Source organism: Lolium perenne, chromosome 5 (genome assembly GCF_019359855.2).
Source record: "Lolium perenne isolate Kyuss_39 chromosome 5, Kyuss_2.0, whole genome shotgun sequence".
NCBI classification, from domain to species: Eukaryota; Viridiplantae; Streptophyta; class Magnoliopsida; order Poales; family Poaceae; genus Lolium; species Lolium perenne.
The window spans coordinates 247,483,893-247,505,229 of NC_067248.2; the positions used below are offsets into that span (position 1 = coordinate 247,483,893).

Below are 21,337 nucleotides of genomic sequence, written 5' to 3' on the forward strand. Positions count from 1 at the left end.
CTTCACCAATACACAATCAAATAAAAAGGAGATGTGTAGTTATTGTCTGACATATCATTGACCAAAGTGGCATATCATTAACAAGGAGTACTCCTGTTGAACTATCACAGTAGAAAGAGGGCCTACACTTCTGCTCCAGTATGCTTAGTGAATATTGCTTAGTGGAGTAAGCTTACTGGAAACCAATCAGAGAATATTGCTTACTGGAGTATATTTACAGTGAATATTGCTGTCAATTATTTCAGTATGCTACTACTGCCAAAGCTATCCTAAGTAGCCACCTGTGAGTTTCTTACTCCATCAATAAACATATCGATAACACAGAAGCTGCGAGTTTCTATCATGAATGGCATCTTGTCAGTCTACTAATAACTGAGAAGAGCAGGAGTAATAGTCTGTCTACTAGATTATGAAAAAAAATTCAACAAATCATCACATTGTGTGAGTCTAGGCTCTTCAGAAGGCAATTTCTTCGTGCAGATGTCTCGCCCTTCATTAACTGCGGTGCATTCTGACCCAGGGAAACGCTTTTGAAAGATTTAGTCGCAGATGCAGTCTTTGTTTTCTTCACCTTTGTTTGGTGTTCAGTCACAGGCATCAACACAGTATGCTCTAGCAAGCTTGAGAACCAAGGAAATAATCCCTGTCTAACATAGAAGAGCATATATGCTTCCTGATGTAGTGCTCTTGTCTCAGTAATGGAATCAACCTGCAACACACATGACTTTTAGAAGATGAAAATATTTGTCATGAAAAGAAAGAGCAAATGACTACTGACACTTACAAGCGAGTCATTCATCAAGTGTCAACTGCTTGGTGAAGAACGAATGGTGCACACATAATGGCCAAAGTTTGGTGAGCCAGAATGCTCAACAAGGCCATAAAGATCATATTTTAGGTCCTGGTGAATGCGAAAATACAAGGAAAACATCAAAATATGCTTAATGATAAACCTAAAAGAAGTAAAGAGCACAAAAACTCACCTCCATGTCTGGATCACTGTGGAATGGCTTCAAGTCAAGTTCTGATGGATATGCCACATGTTTGGCAATCTTCTCAATGGAACCATCAAGTGTGGTGAAGCGCTTTATTTGAAATGCAATGACATCAGGTGCTTCATCAATCACAAACCGCTTGTACTTACAAACTTGAGCATTACAACTATCACAGGTTAGCTTGTTCTCTACACCACCTATTCGCTCCACCTTGGTAAAAGATTCCAGGGCGGAAACAAGGTTATCAACCTGATCAATCTCCAAGCTTAGATCAAGGAAGGGCTCCGATATCTCTGAGCAGTGGCCACAATCATGGCATGTCAACTGTACGAAGATAATTGCGTTAGTTTGAATACAAGTGCAAAGAAAAAATTAGCAATGACAAAGTATACATACCTGGCTTTTTAATCGACCTCCAAACACCTGCTTGACAATACTTTCCTCATCGCAAGTATTGTCAAGGGTACACTTATGCAAACTTTCTAGCAAGCAACGAAGGAACTCATGTGCATCCTGTTGTTGACCTAGTATAAAACCTGGATTTAATTCTGGCAAATCTTGTCAAGGAATAGACAGACTTTATTTATCAATCTTTTTTAACATTTGTCATGTGCATCATCCAAAGTTAAGAGAAAACATAAACTCCACTCAAAGGATACTGCTTAAATTATCTTTAAACCTTGTTGGCATTAAAACCGACCCAGACCTTTGAATTGACTCCTCTATATGTTCTTTAAGGGCGCAGAAAGAACAAAACCCATCTTCATCATCTATGTGGTAACAAATCATGGAAAGCAAAGTGAGAAAATGGACATTTAACACAACAAAAAGCTCCCATAGAACACTACACACATACATGAGCATGGAGTGTAGTGGTCGGTGCAACGGAGCTTCTGGAAAAGTGGGACAGTGTGAGTGATGCACTGGAGAGTTGCATTTAGAAATCATGTGTTTCCCATATTCTGAAGACCAGCTCCCTGCATGTGTTTCGCATTTAATATTTTACTCCAACATATGGCACCAACATATGACACGAGGAGTACATACCACTAAATGAGGTTCTCTCGAATGGGCGCTTCGCTTCTTATTTTCCTTTTCATTGGAGCTCTGTTGCTTTATTTTTGGAATGGGCAGTGAGTGTTGCTTAGTACTTTTGCATAAATTTTAAAATTTCAAATTCAAATTCTATGAGCAATATGAAACAAGTTAAATTCTATGGCTCCTTACCTCAGCGGCTCTTATAAGATCTCTAGTTTTTACAAGAAGGTCCGCCTTGATAGTTAGAGAGATTCCTAGACGACGTTCTGCCTGGAGGCGGTCCTTATACAAGTGGGGGATTTCGTAGCCTATCCCTCCTCCTTTTTCCATTACCCCAATCATACATGACTGGAGTGTCAAGAAGCTTCGTGAGAGTTTGTCAGCCTCGTACTTATTATATTCTTCCTCCACGCCCTCTATCAACTCCCGGATGTTGCTTGGTGATAATGTATCGGTGAGAGACTACAGAGACCTGAAGAAGCATAGATCTAGAACATTTAGGTCTGGACTATTTGGAGGTTGCTGCATCAACCTGATGTCCAAATCAGTCTGTGCTACGGCCTGTCGAAAACCCTCATCATTTGGGAGGACGTGAGGTTTCGCATTGTCCTGCTGGATGTAGATTGTTCTTCCTACATCCTCATCAGGCCACTTGTCTTGGATGGCAGGAACCACTAGCTGGCAGAGGTAGTCCCTCATGACATCTCGGGTAACTTTCACTGCTTTTACCTCTAGTGTCCCCTTTTCTCTGTTCTTACTCCTTTTTGCAGCCGGAGTTTCCTTTACAAATGCCCAAGTTCCGATCTTGCCATCAAACGTGACTACCCCGCCTGCACCATACCGTGGCCTGGCAACCACGGTTAAGAACATCACTTTGCCGATTTGGTTCTTGTTCTTCACTGTGCGCAAGGGTTTGGGTTCTTTGGGGTGTAAGTAGTACGTGTTTCTCTCCCTAGTGAGAATGAACCATTTCTCATCAATGTGGACCCTGTCGTCCATAACTTTGAATGCTGGCTCGGGAGATAGCAAAGAATTCTCACTGAGCATATCGACGCAGAATTGCATTCGTTGTATCTTGTTTGCTTCTGTCATTGCCGGCTTCAGGGTGTTAGTGTGGCGATTCAACTCACCCCACTGAAATCTGCAGTATAAAGTTGAGCGGTTAACACCCAGGGCCTTTGCTAAAGATCGGATCGTCCTCCTTTTGTTCAGTGGGATTGTTGGTACCCTCGAAAGGCCCAAATCTATTCTCTTACGACCAACACGACCTTTCTTTTTGTTAGACACATCAACTCGTTGACCTTTTGTAATCTGCTCCTGGGCTATATTCCACACCCTTTCGATTGTTCGTATGCTTGTATTTAGCATGTCTGCAATGAGTTGCTTATCTCCTGTTTGGAACCCTCCATCTCTTCTTCTGATTACTTCCAAGGCAAAATAAGCAGCAAATCTCTCCTCATTTCTCAGTTCCTTGCCTCTCTCATGCTCTGGCCTCATCCCATCAGGTGCATCTGGGACATCATCCTTGCCTCTCTCATGCTCTGGCCTCATCTCATCAGGTGCATCTGGGACATCATCCTTGCCTCTCTCATGCTCTGGCCTCATCTCATCAGCTGCATCTGGGACATCATCCTTGCCTCTCTCATGCTCTGGCCTCATCTCATCAGCTGCATCTGGGACATCATCCTTGCCTCTCTCATGCTCCTGCATCTGATGTTGTGGGCTCGAATTGAGATCAATGACACCATCCAAGTATCTCTCCCGCTCCTGCATCTGATGTGGTGGGCTCAAATTGAGATTAATGACACGATCCAAGCATCTCCGTTGCTCCTGCATCTGATGTGGTGGGCTCAAATTGAGATTAATGACACGATCCAAGCATCTCCGTTGCTCCTGCATCTGATGTGGTGGGCTCAAATTGAGATCAATGACACCATCTTGAGCTTCATTAGTCTTATCAATTGCTCTTGTCTGAGGGAATCTCTGTCTCATATGGATCAAGGGTTTGGAGAAGATGTCCTCCTGGCGCATTCTATTATACCTCCACACATCTTTTGCACTAAGGGGCACTTTCTTCCTCTTAGAAATAAGCTTATATAGTGTCTCGCCAATAATTTGTTCCTGCATATAGCTGTGAAGAGAATATTTAATTTACTCCCTGGATCCTCATTGGAGAAAAAATAGGTATGAACTGAAACTTACTCATTGTAGAGGATTATCGGATCCTCATATTGGAATCTCATCTTCTTGTTTATTCTCTTTCTCTTGTTATATTGTACTCCTCTTGTTCTCTTGTCCATAGCCTACAAAAATGATCATGCTATAATCCATAGAATTATAACAAAGTGTACGAATAATGTTGTGAATTCTCTCTGCAGGTACTGCATGATTCTAGTTACTGAACCATTGTTTCAGAGAATGATCAAATGCATCGGGTAATGCATGATCAGAGAACTGCAGCTTCAGGTCATGACAGTCGTCCAAGAAGAAGCGGAAAAGGTATATCCCATTAAAGCTACTCCAATGACCGTTATGGTTTACTGGATGAATACTGTGATGAATATTTGAAAAAGCTGAGCTATACAGTTTACTGGAGCAACCTACTTTACAGTTTTCTTACTGGAGTATTTCTAAAACTGGAATGATCATGATTTTTTGTGAAAAGGTACTCAAACCTTGTCCTTACTGCATATTGCTGTGATAATATGAATGAGAAAATGTGCTTTCAAGCAGTACTCCATTGCAGTACTCCAAATCATTCAAAGTTCTGAAACTTGAATTTATATGCAAGTGACAGCACTGTCTGAATTTATATGCAGTGCAAACTTAATTTTCCTTTGCAGTTATTTACTTCCACAATACCCTTCAGCACTTCAGAAGCAATAAACCAGCGCCACCATGTTTCAGTTTCAAACAATCAGCATCTAATCCTCGAAATAAACATCAAACAGTCAAGGTTTCAGAAATCTCTTTTGCCTCTTCTGAAGGAGATATGCCCTAGAGGCAATAATAAAGTGGTTATTATTTATATCTTAATGTTTATGATAAATGTTTATATATCATGCTAGAATTGTATTAACCGAAACATTAGTACATGTGTGATATGTAGACAAACAAGAAGTCCCTAGTATGCCTCTTAAACTAGCTTGTTGATTAATGGATGATTAGTTTCATAATCATGAACATTGGATGTTATTAATAACAAGGTTATGTCATTGTGTGAATGATGTAATGGACACACCCAATTAAGCGTAGCATAAGATCTCGTCATTAAGTTATTTGCTATAAGCTTTTGATACATAGTTACCTAGTCCTTATGACCATGAGATCATGTAAATCACTTATACCGGAAAGGTACTTTGATTACACCAAACACCACTGCGTAAATGGGTGGCTATAAAGGTGGGATTAAGTATCCGGAAAGTATGAGTTGAGGCATATGGATCAACAGTGGGATTTGTCCATCCCGATGACGGATAGATATACTCTGGGCCCTCTCGGTGGAATGTCGTCTAAATGTCTTGCAAGCATATGAATGAGTTCATAAGAGACCACATACCACGGTACGAGTAAAGAGTACTTGTCAGGAGACGAGGTTGAACAAGGTATAGAGTGATACCGAAGATCAAACCTCGGACAAGTAAAATATCGCGAGACAAAGGGAATTGGTAATATATGTGAATGGTTCATTCGATCACTAAAGTCATCGTTGAATATGTGGGAGCCATTATGGATCTCCAGATCCCGCTATTGGTTATTGGTCGGAGTGAGTACTCAACCATGTCCGCATAGTTCACGAACCGTAGGGTGACACACTTAAAGTTGGATGTTGAAATGGTAGTACTTGAATATGGAATGGAGTTCGAATATTTGTTCGGAGTCAGGATGAGATCCCGGACATCACGAGGAGTTCGGAATGGTCCGGAGAATAAGATTCATATATAGGATGTCATTTTATGTGAAATAAAATGTCGCGGAAGGTTCTATGGAAGGTTCTAGAAGGTTCTAGAAAAGTCCGGAAGAAACCACCAAGGAAGGTGGAGTCCACATGGGACTCCACCTCCATGGCCGGCCAGCCCTAGATGGGGTGGAGTCCCAAGTGGACTCCACCATAGGGGGCCGGCCACCCCCCACATGGGAGGTGGAAATCCCACTTTTGGGTGGGAGTCCTAGTTGGGCTAGGTTTCCCCTCTTATGGAAGGTTTTGGTTTCGGGTCTTATTCGAAGACTTGGACACCAACACTTGGGATCCACCTATATAATGAGGGGCCAAGGGAGGGGGCCGGCCACCCCAAGACCACAAGCTGGCCGCCCCCCATAGAGTGGCCGGCCACCCCTCCCAAACCCTAGCCGCCCCCCTCTCCTCCATATTGCCCGCGTAGCTTAGCGAAGCTCCGCCGGACTTCTTCACCGCCACCGACACCACGCCGTCGTGCTGTCGGATTCAAGAGGAGCTACTACTTCCGCTGCCCGCTGGAACGGGGAGGTGGACGTCGTCTTCATCAACAACCGAACGTGTGACCGAGTACGGAGGTGCTGCCCGTTCGTGGCGCCGGAACCGATCGTGATCAAGATCTTCTACGCGCTTTTGCAAGCGGCAAGTGATCGTCTACCGCAGCAACAAGAGCCTCATCTTGTAGGCTTTGGAATCTCTTCAAGGGTGAGACTCGATACCCCCTCGTTGCTACCGTCTTCTAGATTGCATCTTGGCTTGGATTGCGTGTTCGCGGTAGGAAATTTTTTGTTTTCTATGCAACGTTATCCTACATTGGTATCAGAGCCGTGTCTATGCATAGATGGTTGCACGAGTAGAACACAATGGTTTGTGGGCGTTGATGCTCTTGTTATCTTTAGTTTGAGTACTTTGCATCTTTGTGGCATAGTGGGATGAAGCGGCTCGGACTAACTTTACATGACCGCGTTCATGAGACTTGTTCCTCGTTCGACATGCAACATGTATTGCATAAGAGGCTTTGCGGGTGTCTGTCTCTCCTACTATAGTGAAGATTCAATTTACTCTTCTATTGAAAACATTAGTATCAACGTTGTGGTTCATGTTCGTAGGTAGATTAGATCTCTACGAAAACCCTAAACCACGTAAAATATGCAAACCAAATTAGAGACGTCTAACTTGTTTTTGCAGGGTTTGGTGATGTGATATGGCCATAATGTGATGATGAATATGTATGAGATGATCATTATTGTATTGTGGCAACCGGCAGGAGCCTTATGGTTGTCTTTAAATTTCATGTTGAGTAGTATTTCAAAGTAGTTGTAATAGTTGCTACATGGAGGACAATCATGAAGACGGCGCCATTGACCTTGACGCTACGCCGACGATGATGGAGATCATGCCCGAAGATGATGGAGATCATGTCCGTGCTTTGGAGATGAAGATCAAAGGCGCAAGAACAAAAGGGCCATATCATATCACATATGAACCGCATGTGATGTTAATCCTTTTTATGCATCTTATTTTGCTTAGATCGCGACGGTAGCATTATAAGATGATCCCTCACTAAAATCTCAAGATAATAAAGTGTTCAACCTTAGTAGCACCGTTACCAAGTCTTGTCGTTTCGAAGCACCTCGTGATGATCGGGTGTGATAGATTCAATAAGTACATATGACGGGTGCAAGACAGCTTTGCACATGCGGATACTAAGGTGGCCTTGACGAGCCTAGCATGTACGTACATGGTCTCGGAACACGAGATACCGAAAGGTAGAGCATGAATCATATGGTTGATATGATGAACATTTTGAGTGTTCGCCATTGAAATCACACCTTTTCTCGTGATGATCGGGTTTAGGTGCGGTGGATTTGGTTCGTGTGATCACTAAGACAATGCGAGGGATATTGTTTTGAGTGGGAGTTCACTTAGGTTTTTAATTATGTTGAATTAAAATTTGAACTCAATTTGTCATAAACTTAGTCTAAACTATTGCAAATATATGTTGTAGAGATGGCGTCCCCAATCAATTTTAATCAGTTCCTAGAGAAAGAGAAACTTAAGAGCAACGGTAGCAACTTCACCGACCGGATTCTGTCATGTGAGGATCTTCCTCTCTCGCGGAAATCTGCAATATGTGCTTGATGCACCGCTAGGTGATCCTCCCGCAGAAACCGAAACCGATGAAGTAAAAGCTGTTTACGAGACTCGGAAAATTAGGTACTCTCAAGTTCGGTGTGCCATCCTATGCACTGGAATCCGATCTTCAAAAACGTTTTGAGCACCACGATCCTCATGAGTTGATGAAAGAGCTGAAAGCTATTTTTGAGACTCATGCGGCTGTGGAATGCTATGAAGCATCGAAACAATTCTTCAGTTGCATGATGGAAGAAGGCAGCTCCGTTAGTGAGCACATGCTCGCCATGACCGGGCATGCGAAGAAACTCGTTGACTTGGGAATAGTGATTCCTAACAGACTGGGGATTAATCGTGTCCTTCAATCACCGCCACCAAGTTACAAGAACTTTGTGATGAACTACAATATGCGTAACATGAACAAGGAGTTACCTGAACTTTTTGGCATGCTAAAAGCTGCTGAGATTGAGATCAAGAAAGAGCACCAAGTGTTGATGGTCAACAAGACCACCAGTTTCAAGAAACAGGGCAAGTCTAAGGGAAAATTCAAGAAGGGTGGCAAGAAAGCTGCCACGCCTCCTATGAAACCTAAGAACGGCCCTAAGCCCGATGTCGAGTGCTATTATCGCAAGGAGAAGGGACACCGGAAGCGTAATTGCTCCAAGTATCCGGCTGATCCGAAGAGCGGCCTTGTCAAGAAGAAGAAAGAAGGTATATCTGATATACATGTTATAGATGTTCATTTCATCGGTTCTCATTCTAGTACTGGTATTTGATACCGGTTCGGTTGCTCATATTTGTAACTCGAAACAGAACTAAAGAATAAACGACAACTGCTGAAAGATGAAGTGACGATGCGCGTTGGAAACGGATCCAAGGTCAATGTGATCGCAGTCGGCACACTTCCTCTACATCTACCTTCGGGATTAGTTTTAAGCCTAAATAATTGCTATTATGTACCTGCGTTGAGCATGAACATTATATCCGGATCTTGTTTAATGCAAGACGGTTATTCATTCAAGTCCGAGAATAATGGTTGTTCTATTTTTATGAATAATATCTTTTATGGTCGAGCACCACAAAAGAATGGCTTATTTCTCGTTAGATCTCGATAGTAGTGATACGCATATACATAACATTGATGCTAAGCGAATTAAACTTAATGATAATTCTACTTATATGTGGCACTCGCTGCCTTGGTCATATTGGAGTGAAACGCATGAAGAAACTCCATACTGATGGATTACTTTAATCACTTGACTTTGAGTCACTTGATAGATGCGAAGCATGTCTAATGGGAAAAATGACAAAGACTCCATTTTCTGGTATAATGGAGCGAGCTACTGACTTATTGGAAATCATACATACCGATGTATGTGGACCAATGAGCGTAGCATCGCGCGGTGGTTATCGTTATGTTCTAACCTTCACAGATGATCTGAGTAGATATGGGTATATCTATTTCATGAAACATAAATCCGAAACTTTTGAGAAGTTTAAGGAATTTCAAAGTGAAGTAGAAAATCAACGTAACAAGAAGATTAAATTTCTACGATCTGATCGTGGAGGTGAATATCTGAGTTATGAGTTTGGCATGCATTTAAAGAAATGCGGAATACTTTCACAATTGACACCGCCGGGAACACCTCAACGTAACTGTGTCCGAACGTCGTAATCGAACTCTCTTAGATATGGTTCATTCTATGATGTCTCTACTCGATTTGCCGTTATCATTTTGGGGTTATGCATTAGAGACAGCCGCATTCACTTTAAATAGAGCACCATCAAAATCCGTAGAAACGACACCGTATGAATTATGGTTTAATAAGAAACCTAAGTCGTCGTTCTCGAAAGTTTGGGGTTGCGAAGCCTAAGTAAAGAAGTTACAACCGGACAAGCTAGAACCCAAAGCGGAGAAATGCGTCTTCATAGGATACCCTAAGGAAACTATAGGGTACACTTTCTATCACAGATCCGAAGGCAAAATCTTTGTTGCTAAGAACGGAACCTTTCTTGAGAAAGAATTTCTCACTAAAGAAGTGACTGGAAGAAAAGTAGAACTCGATGAGATTGATGAATCTATACTCGTTGATCGAGTAGCGCAAGATCGGAAGTTGTACTGTACCGCCTACACCGGCAACAGAGGAAGCTAATGATAATGATCATGAAACTTCGAACGAGGAAACTACCGAACCTCGCAGATCGACAAGGGAACGTGCCACTCCTGATTGGTATGATCCTTGTCTAAATGTCATGATTGTGGATAACAATGATGAGGATCTGCGACGTATGAAGAAGCGATGATGAGCCCGATTCCAACAAATGGCAAGAAGCCATGAAATCCGAAATGGGATCCATGTATGATAACAAAGTATGGACTTTGGTAGACTTACCCGATAGCCGAAAGGCTGTCGAGAATAAATGGATCTTCAAGAGAAAAACAGATGCCGATGGTAATATTATCGTCTATAAAGCTCGACTTGTCGCAAAGGGTTTCCGACAAATTCAAGGAGTTGACTACGATGAGACTTTCTCACTGTAGCGAAGCTAAAATCTGTGAGGATTTTGTTAGCAATAGCTGCATTTTTCGATTATGAGATTTGGCGTATGGATGTCAAAACGGCGTTTCTTAATGGAGACATTGAGGAAGAGTTGTATATGGTACAACCCAAAGGTTTTGTCGATCCTAAAAATGCTGACAAAGTATGCAAACTTCAGCGTTCAATCTATGGACTGAAGCAAGCATCAAGAAGTTGGAAACGACGATTTGATAAGGTGATCAAAGACTTCGGGTTTATACAGTGTCCTGGAGAGGCCTGTATTTACAAGAAAGTGAGTGGGAGCTCTCGTAGCATTCCCGATATTATATGTAGATGACATATTATTGATCGGGAATGATATAGAACTATTAAGCAAAGTTGTTAAGGGTTATTTGAATAATACTTTTTCAAAGAAACCACTTGGTGAAGCATCATATATAATACCCAACAAGATTTATAGAGATAGATCAAGACGCCTAATAGGGCTATCACAGAGTACATTTCTGGACAAGATTCTAAATAAGTTTAGAATGGACGAAAGTAAGAAAGGGTTCTTACCTATGTTACTGTGCAAGGTATTGAGTAAGACTCAAGGACCGGCTACGGCAGAAGAAAAGAGAAAGGATGAGTAACATCCCCTATGCCTCGGCAGAGGATCTATCATGTATGCCATGCTATGTACTAGACCGGATATAGCACATGTCGTTAGTTTGACTAGCAGATATCAAAGTGATCCAGGAATGGAACATCGGACAGCGGTCAAGAATATCCCGAAGTACTTGAAAAGAACTAAGGATATGTTTCTTTGTTATGGAGGTGACCAAGAGCTCGTTGTAAACGGTTACACCGATGCAAGTTGGAACACCGATCCCGATGACTCTAAGTCACAATCTGGGTACGTGTTTATATTGAATGGTGCTGCAGCAGCTGGGCAAGCTCGAAGCAAAGTGCACGGTGGCGAAGTCTTCAACGTAATCGAGTACATAGCGGCTTCAGAGGCTTCATCGAAGCGGTATGGATGAAGAGGTTCATTGTAGATCTCGGTGTGGTTCCTAGTGCAATGTACCCATTAATCCTTTACCGTGATAACATGGGTGCCATCGCCAATGCACAAGAGCCAAGGTCACACAAGAGGCTGAAGCATATCAAGCTGCGTTACCACTCGATTCGCGAGTACATCGAAGATGGAGAAGTAAAGATTTGCAAAGTACACACCGATCCGAATGTAGCAGATCCGTTGACTAAAGCTCTCCCTAGGGCAAAGCATGACCAACACCAGAATGCCATGGGTGTTAGGTATATTACAATGCAATCTAGATTATTGACTCTAGTGCAAGTGGGAGATCAAGGAGATATGCCCTAGAGGCAATAATAAAGTGGTTATTATTTATATCTTAATGTTTATGATAAATGTTTATATATCATGCTAGAATTGTATTAACCGAAACATTAGTACATGTGTGATATGTAGACAAACAAGAAGTCCCTAGTATGCCTCTTAAACTAGCTTGTTGATTAATGGATGATTAGTTTCATAATCATGAACATTGGATGTTATTAATAACAAGGTTATGTCATTGTGTGAATGATGTAATGGACACACCCAATTAAGCGTAGCATAAGATCTCGTCATTAAGTTATTTGCTATAAGCTTTTGATACATAGTTACCTAGTCCTTATGACCATGAGATCATGTAAATCACTTATACCGGAAAGGTACTTTGATTACACCAAACACCACCGCGTAAATGGGTGGCTATAAAGGTGGGATTAAGTATCCGGAAAGTATGAGTTGAGGCATATGGATCAACAAAGTGGGATTTGTCCATCCCGATGACGTATAGATATACTCCGGGCCCTCTCGGTGGAATGTCGTCTAAATGTCTTGCAAGCATATGAATGAGTTCATAAGAGACCACATACCACGGTACGAGTAAAGAGTACTTGTCAGGAGACGAGGTTGAACAAGGTATAGAGTGATACCGAAGATCAAACCTCGGACAAGTAAAATATCGCGAGACAAAGGGAATTGGTAATATATGTGAATGGTTCATTCGATCACTAAAGTCATCGTTGAATATGTGGGAGCCATTATGGATCTCCAGATCCCGCTATTGGTTATTGGTCGGAGTGAGTACTCAACCATGTCCGCATAGTTCACGAACCGTAGGGTGACACACTTAAAGTTGGATGTTGAAATGGTAGTACTTGAATATGGAATGGAGTTCGAATATTTGTTCGGAGTCCCGGATGAGATCCCGGACATCACGAGGAGTTCCGGAATGGTCCGGAGAATAAGATTCATATATAGGATGTCATTTTATGTGAAATAAAATGTCGCGGAAGGTTCTATGGAAGGTTCTAGAAGGTTCTAGAAAAGTCCGGAAGAAACCACCAAGGAAGGTGGAGTCCACATGGGACTCCACCTCCATGGCCGGCCAGCCCTAGATGGGGTGGAGTCCCAAGTGGACTCCACCATAGGGGGCCGACCACCCCCCACATGGGAGGTGGAAATCCCACTTTTGGGTGGGAGTCCTAGTTGGGCTAGGTTTCCCCCTCTTATGGAAGGTTTTGGTTTCGGGTCTTATTCGAAGACTTGGACACCAACACTTGGGATCCACCTATATAATGAGGGGCCAAGGGAGGGGGCCGGCCACCCCAAGACCACAAGCTGGCCGCCCCCCATAGAGTGGCCGGCCACCCCTCCCAAACCCTAGCCGCCCCCCTCTCCTCCATATTGCCCGCGTAGCTTAGCGAAGCTCCGCCGGACTTCTTCACCGCCACCGACACCACGCCGTCGTGCTGTCGGATTCAAGAGGAGCTACTACTTCCGCTGCCCGCTGGAACGGGGAGGTGGACGTCGTCTTCATCAACAACCGAACGTGTGACCGAGTACGGAGGTGCTGCCCGTTCGTGGCGCCGGAACCGATCGTGATCAAGATCTTCTACGCGCTTTTGCAAGCGGCAAGTGATCGTCTACCGCAGCAACAAGAGCCTCATCTTGTAGGCTTTGGAATCTCTTCAAGGGTGAGACTCGATACCCCCTCGTTGCTACCGTCTTCTATATTGCATCTTGGCTTGGATTGCGTGTTCGCGGTAGGAAATTTTTTGTTTTCTATGCAACGTTATCCTATATCTTCTACTGATCTCTGAACTAGTGATTACTTAAGGAGCCTGCTCAAAATGAAAGAATGTCGTTTGCTTATACAAAATGGAAGACATTGAAATTTTGTTTGCTTATGGAGACTCACAGTTCTGATTCATTCACTGAACTAGTGATTCATATTCAGTCTACATGATCTGCACAACTACTCCTGTTTACATTATACTCACTGAAATGCTATTCCTGTTTACATTATACTCATGTACTCTCCAAATCAACATGTGATGCAGATTGGAGGACCTACCAAATGGAGACATTGCAATGTGTTACAGAATCCAGGATGCTCCAGCTGCTGCTCTGCTTCATCAACGCGGACAATGGCGAGGGACGGCTCCGGCAGGTGAGGCGAGAGCGATCGACCTTGCGTCCATGCCTTCTCATCGAGAAGAAAGACGGCGGGAGAAGGTTGCAGGGTGCAGGCCGGAGGGACGGCTACAGGGTGGGAGGAGAAGCTTGCCCGGCGGTGCCGGCCTCCTCGAGGCGGACGCATGGGCGCAGGAGGTGAGCGGCGACCGGCGGAGAGAAGCGAGCTCGGCGGAGTGGCCTGCGGCAGAAGGCTGCAGGCGCGGCCGCCGGGGAGGGATGAGCTAGCCCGGCGGCGCCGCCCTCCTCGAGACGGACCCATGGACGCAGAAGGTGAGCAGCGACCGCCGGCGAGAGGCGAGCTTGGTGGAGTGGCCTGCAGGAGAAGGCTACAGGCGTGGCCGTCAAGGAGGGATGAGATACTGGCCCAGCGGCGCCGCCCTCCTTGAGGCGGAACCATGCGCGACGCGAACTCCGGCGGCACGATCTCCGGCGGAACCATGCGCGGCGCGATCTCCAGGGAGGCTGGCGGCGTGATCTCCGGCGGAACCATGGCGAGAGGCGATCTCCAGGGAGGCTGGCGGCAGCGCGAGCTCTACGTAGGCCGGCGGCGACAGTCAAGTTCGATGGAGGCCGGCGGCGCTAGGCGAGCTTCACGGGAGCCCACCGGCCCGCCGGCGCCAGCGCTCGATCGGGACGATCAGATCGATTGATCGGGACTCGATCGCTTCGACTTTGAAAGCGGGAGGACCAAAATGTAAAAAAACGGTTCAACTACGTGTCCGACACCTAAATCTAGTCTGAGGGAGTACTATGAGCTACACAAAAAATGTCAAGTTCTGAAACCGTGTACTGTTCAATCTACTAAGATCCACACTTTTGTCATTTTCATGTACCGCAAACTGTAAGACATTTCATATTGAAAATTTGCATACGTGAAGGATACATCTCTATTCTCTAACAACATCCAGATTTTTCTAAAAATCTCAAACATAGTTTCCAAATTTTTATTTTAAACAATGAGCTACACAGAGCTCTAAGTTGGTTATAGATGACATGGTACTTGGCTTAGAGCAAATCCAATAGTATAGCCGGTTGTTGGCTATAAGCAAGATGTCATGTCATTTATAGCTAACATGTAGCCAACAAGTACAATAGTTGGCTATTACAATGTACTACTTTTTCAATGGATAACCCACCTTTCATTCACACACCTTTCCTAGCTAGGAGCACGTGCTAGAGCTAGCTCTTGCATAAGAGCCCACTCACATTCTCTCTCCTCTTCTCTCTCCTCCAACTAGACACAAATATATTATTTTAATCCTTGTAATCAGCTGATTAGATCTTATTGTACTTGCTCTTATAGCTAGCAGCTGGCTACACTAGTGAAATTGCTCTAATCATGATGTTCTCTTTTTTTTTACACGAACCTCGTCAATGGCCAGGGAACTCCAAAGAGTGATCCAATTAATAAGGGAAACCAGATCCCAAAAAAATGGATCGCGTGGTTAAATTAGGAAGACCGGCAAAAACGAGACACTGTAAATCATGGCACGTCATGTCTGTCTGATACTCTGATGTCCTCTTTTACTCTGAATAATGAAAAGAAAAATTAGGGATGGATGTTAATGTAATTTCAGCCTTCTGCCTAGTGATTGAGACATACGAAATTTACTTCACGTTCGAAGTGTGTTTAGTTAATGAGCTTTTTTACCGTGATTGGCACGGAACTTAGGTTCCGTCTAATTAAATATGGATTCCGTCTAATTTGATTTTTCGTAACCGTTGATTAAATCGGTGATAAATTTTGTGTAACTTCTATAATACTACAACAGTTCTAAACGGACATCTTAATCAGAATCAACAAAATCAATCACGTTGTGGCCTTGTTCACGAAATCAATCAGAAATTCAGTACTTGACTTGTCCTGGCCTTCTTCACACCAGCACCCGCCGCCGCCCCTCCCCAGGTCGCGGGGATCACTGGAGGCCACGGCCCCATCTTCTCCACCACAGCCGCCAGCCGCCGCCGCCGCCCCTCCCTCTGTCGCGGGGGTCGCTGGAGAGTCACGGCCCCGTCGACCTCTTTGTCGCAGCCACCTCCCCTCCGTCAGGGGGGGATGCCGGCAGAGTTACGGACCCGTCCCCTCCGTCGCTGGACCGGCCGAAGTGTCGCTGGGATCGCCGTGAGCATCCAACCCCTACCCCCCTACCTGACGAGCGCTGCCCGGGAGATCATAGGGGACGCGTCTCTGCCTCCTCGTCCACATGTTTTATCTCCAGATGACTGGTCTGATCTCTTTCATCTTCCTTTGTCTGAAGAAGCACTGGGGGAATTTCTTTCAACTTCTGTCTCCTAGATGATCTCCCTGAAACTGCTTGTAGACTGGGACTACTTCATTCAGGACTCGGGAAAAGCAACTAAGGTGGAGCTACTGAATCGTGTGCTAGCTATTGCTTGTAGGGATGTTGGATGGAAGAGATGTCATGTGCAGAGCATGATCGCCATGCTGCGGGAAGCTAGTTCATCACACACACCATTGGGAGGTCGATAGTTTTTCCAACAAGTTGTAGTCACCATGTGCTTGCTTGCACAATAGGCAAATATACTACATCTGTTAAAGTCGAAATGTTAACCGTTCTGTGATTAGTGCAGGGGTCTTGGCGCAGCTAGACCTGAAGTCCACACCAATCAACACCAAGGGTTACGAGACCCTCCTGCAATTTGTAAGCTGTGCTGAGTGAAATACAAGAAAAAATGTGCATTTTTTTTTCATTTTTGGGGAGCTTGTTAACAAGCTATATTTGCCGCCATTTTGACGCAACTCGTTGCAGACGAATAACAAGTTATCGACAGTTTTGATCTCTACTATGCGCTCTTCATGTATACTGTGAATGCTACAGAACAAGGCAAGTACACTCATACGAAACACTCCTTTTCTGAAGTTATGTATTACGAATTAGTTAAAGTTGCAGAATCAATCTTTAAACCACATTGTCCAATGATGACTACTGAGAAACTTGAACCATGATACTATTCATCAATAGAATATGTATAAAACACTATGCTATGCTGAATTTCCAAAATATTATGTGCAGATGGACATATTGGACAGGGCATTTGAGCAGGTGAAGCAGATGTTGTATGGAAGGCTCCATGATGTGCTGAAAGCAGATTGTAGAGAGGGTGCACATCCCAGGGGCTCCTTCATTAAGACCAAGAGAAGCCCAGAACGATAATGCTGCGGCCAGAGAAAGGACGAATCATCTATCGTGTGTTGCTGATGTACATACATACTCCCCAGTGGCTTTGGACACAGTAAAATGTTAACGAGATTTACAGGGCATGAATGTTCTATGGAACCAGGTGATCCTGCAGCGACCAGGACATCATGATGAGACTGTCAATGATTTGGCTGTCCTTATGGAGTCGCCCGGTAACTGGTCACATTGTAGTCCGCTCTAAATGTTATATCTGAGTCTGCTCCCAAAGTTCAGTTTGTGTATCTTTCTCACTGTTGTGATGTATGTATGTGATGCTTCTGACTTCTGAGTCCGTTTGTTTCATGACTCAGTTGCAAAAATACAAAAAGTAGAGCTAAATATGACAGCATCAAAAGTCCAAGATGTAATCCAAATTTTATATGAGGATCTTAATTGTTTATGTGTGTTTCATTTTCTTGGATCTAATGTATTATATTGTTTATTTTGAAAATAAACTATTTTGTTTACCCGAAAACAAACTGTTTCTATCGAGATTTGGTTCTAGCGGGGAACGAGCAAACACCCAGAAAGTTTAGAGAACTATTAAGATTGTACAAAATCCCATCTTCCAAACATAGGCTGCTCAAGAGACACATGTACAGTTATACATGCTGCAGACGCCGATCGATGAATTGACCCGATGATCGGCCACATGATGGAGCAGGCGTGGGGATTCTCGTCGCTGAAGTAGCTCCGTGCGCACGACGCTGGATAGTGCCTGCTACTCGTGGCAGCCCGCGAACTTTTGTGCTGCTACTGCTGCTTGGCGCCTGCCCGGAGCACGGCTGTGTGGTCTACAACTACGAGCACATGGAGAACGGCAGCCTAGGACATGCTTCACCACGGCCGGAACAGCACGCCGCTTTTAGTCTGGTACGACCCCATCCGCATCGCCTGGGAGATGGCCACCGCTGTCGCGTTTCTCCAGTGCCAGGCCGACTGCAGGCCGGACCCCATCATCCATCGTGACATCAAGCCAGCCAACATCCTGCTCGATCAGAACCTCGCCAGCAAGGTCGGTGACGTGGGCCTCTCGACGGCGCTGCTCCTCCCGGCCACCAACCTGAGCCACGGAGGCCAGCAGTCCAGCACCTGTCGTCGTCCACGATTGGTCAAGCACACGGCGTCATGCCACGATGGTCAAGTCCGACGTGTATCCGCTGAGCGTCGTGATGCTGCAGATGCTCACGGGGAGGACGTCGCCGCTGGGGCTCGCCGCCTCGCTCACGCCGTCGAGGCTGCGCTGGAAGACAGCGGCAACGACTTCACGGACATGCTGGACGTACGCGACCGGATGCGAGTGGCCGCTGGAAGAGGCGCAGGAGCTAGCCGCGCTGCCGCTCCGGTGCACCGAGATTTTGTACAGGGACAGCCAAGGTTGCACATCAAAGGGCGGCGCTGTTAGGGCCGTTCGTCTTGTCCGGCGGCCAGCATCAACTGCCGCAACTCCTCCAGGACGATGATATCCGACTACTATTCTTCCCGTGACTTTAAGATCCGTGCAGTCTTATCAGATGCTTTGACCGTTTAAAAGGATGTTTGTTTTTTATAATTTTCATAGAATATATTAGAGGTTCCAGTCCCACATGATTTTGGTTCCGGTCCCACATCTTTAGTTCCGTTAGTTTGGTTCCGTCTATTTACTACCATTGGATGGAGGTGGATGAACGGTTATTAAAAATGCCAATCACTGTAAAACTTGTATTAGTTAATTCGTCTAGATGGAGATTAAAAAGAAAGAAAAACAAAGAACGGGTTACCTTTTTTTCTGGCCATTAGAAGGTAAATCTGCGTCCAGAGAGAAAAGCAAAGGTGTGCGACGTGGACTTAAAAATGGCAAATGTGTCCGGAAGCTTGCATGGGTAAAGCTCGCTTGTATGATCGAGTACTTGCATGCTTTGCTCGTAGTCGTACAAGGGTTTCATATTGCAGTGTAGGGGTACTACATCAGATCATATCAACTTTGTTCCTTTGTGTCAAAACAAAGGCCAAGCATAAAGGGAGACCAAAGCTTTTCTCCTGAACGAAGTGAGTGAGCAATGGAGCACGTACCAAAGCCTTAAAGATACGGGTGGTCGAGCTAGCGACCTCAGTCCAGGTCGTATATATATGGGAAGAAAAGTTGCGTTGGTGAGAGCTAATATAACCAAGGTGCATGTGTCACAGGCAAGAACAAATTAAAGTAGAGCCCAGCCTTTCCTTTCGTCCTTTCACAGATAGAAAAAAGATCAAATTAAAGCACCCAGAAAGTGGATGCTCTAAGCTCAGATATACAAAGAGTACAGTGCCTAAACATCGTTGCTTCAGTGTCACACATTATGTCAGTTAAACCCCATGCACGTTAGCCTAGTTTGCTACTCCATCCACCTTCATAATTCTTATCGTGGTTTTAATTCAATTAGAAATAATACCATGACAAGAATTATATAACAGAGGGAGTAGCTTTTTTACTTGCTGATAATTGCATTGACCTCATGATCTGTTTGTCGATGCGCATGTAGTTACATGCCTACACAATGAGGCTTGCCCACACATGCATGTCACATTTAAACTTGGTTGTGGACGCTCCTCGATGACCTGGAGTTCATGATCGTGCGGTAGCATGGTTGACTCTCGTGCCGCAAAAAGTGTTCCTTTCTGTTGCGATTTTTCATAATGAAAGGAACAAAAAATAGAAAAAGGCCGTAACAAGGCACAAATCTTGTTAGTCTTCATGTTCGTTGAGTTGAGTTTCAACGTTGTAACTATGCATCACCATCTTGCTCTCCAATGATGTTGGGTTACAGAGCATGGGAAAAAAATGTCACACCTACTCGTACCGCCAAGATCCATCCATGAAGATTGCATGTACAAGATGGACTAGGTTAACTCACCGAGAGGTTGCTGAATCCTCCCAACCACAAGGATATCTCCTCCTTGCTTCTTAGATCGATTGAACGATATCTCCGCTAGTATCCACAAGTCCGGTGCAGAAATCCGACAGGCTCTGTCGTCCAAGATGTAGCTATGTCGGTGAGAGTAACTCAACATTTCGGCGATGTGGTACTGTGCAGAAGAACCCAGCACACAGGAGGAGAGAGAGTGTGTGTGTGAGAGAGAGAGAGAGAGAGAGAGGAGAGCCTTGAGGCAAACTTGATAGGATACATAGCATAGAAAAAAATCTACTCGATGCGAATAAAACTAAGAACCAAACTAGAAGATTCTAGCAACGAGTTAGAGAATATTTTTTCATACCCTTGAAGAACACTAGCGGAAGCGTTTTACAACCCGGTGATGTAGTCGTTCTCATCGCGATCCAAACCGATCAACGCCACAACGAGTGGCGCGTCCGAGATGTGCACACGTACAGCTTGATGAAGACTCCTTCTCCTTGATCCAGCAAGAGAGAGGGAGTAGTAGATGAGATCAAATCCAGAAGCACGGCGGTGTGGCGGTGGATATGGTGAATAATTTTGGTAGAGCTTCGCTAAGATTTTGCGAGAGGAGTAAAAAGGGAAAGGGAAGGTATGGAAGGGGCTCAAAAACACATTAGCCATGTTCAGCACTCTCCCTGTCTTTAAATATTGGGGTTGGGGCAGCCATCCACTTCATCCCCAAGTGGTAACTGAGTAACCTCCTCTCTTTAAAAAAAGTGGTAACCACCTTCATTCAAAAGTGGTAACCCCTTTTTAAGGGTTGCCCATTGATTAACCACATGGACTATGGAGGGTTGGCCACATGGGCCAGTGGCCCACCTTTGGTCACATGTGGGCCCTCCAGGACAGGTGGTCCGCACAGTGGAACCCCTCAGAACCATCTAGAATCTCCCGACACGATACCGAAAAAATCCTGAACATTTCCGAAACACTAAAAAGATTTTCTCATATATGATTATTTATCTTCGGACCATTCCGAAGCTCCTCGTGATGTCCTCGGTCCCATCTGACCATCCCCAAGTGGTAACTTCT

General features: G+C 44.6%; 1 protein-coding gene, 1 long non-coding RNA gene and 1 pseudogene across 2 annotated transcripts; 2 read left to right on the plus strand and 1 right to left on the minus strand.

Annotated features, from left to right (window-relative positions):
- Positions 1–421: 421 nt before the first annotated feature.
- On the minus strand, positions 422–2,363 carry LOC139831796 (ubiquitin carboxyl-terminal hydrolase 21-like; annotated as a pseudogene).
- A 13,630-nt stretch (positions 2,364–15,993) lies between these two features.
- On the plus strand, positions 15,994–17,801 carry LOC127302576 (uncharacterized). The gene is made up of 4 exons (XR_007852946.2): positions 15,994–16,673; positions 16,783–16,853; positions 16,962–17,036; positions 17,226–17,801. It is a non-coding gene; the product is annotated as an uncharacterized lncRNA (long non-coding RNA).
- Positions 17,802–18,222: 421 nt separating this feature from the next.
- LOC127304278 (U-box domain-containing protein 51-like) lies at positions 18,223–18,795 on the plus strand. The gene has a single exon (XM_051334968.1). It carries the CDS (start codon positions 18,223–18,225, stop codon positions 18,793–18,795), a length of 573 nt encoding a protein of 190 aa, XP_051190928.1.
- Positions 18,796–21,337: the final 2,542 nt, after the last annotated feature.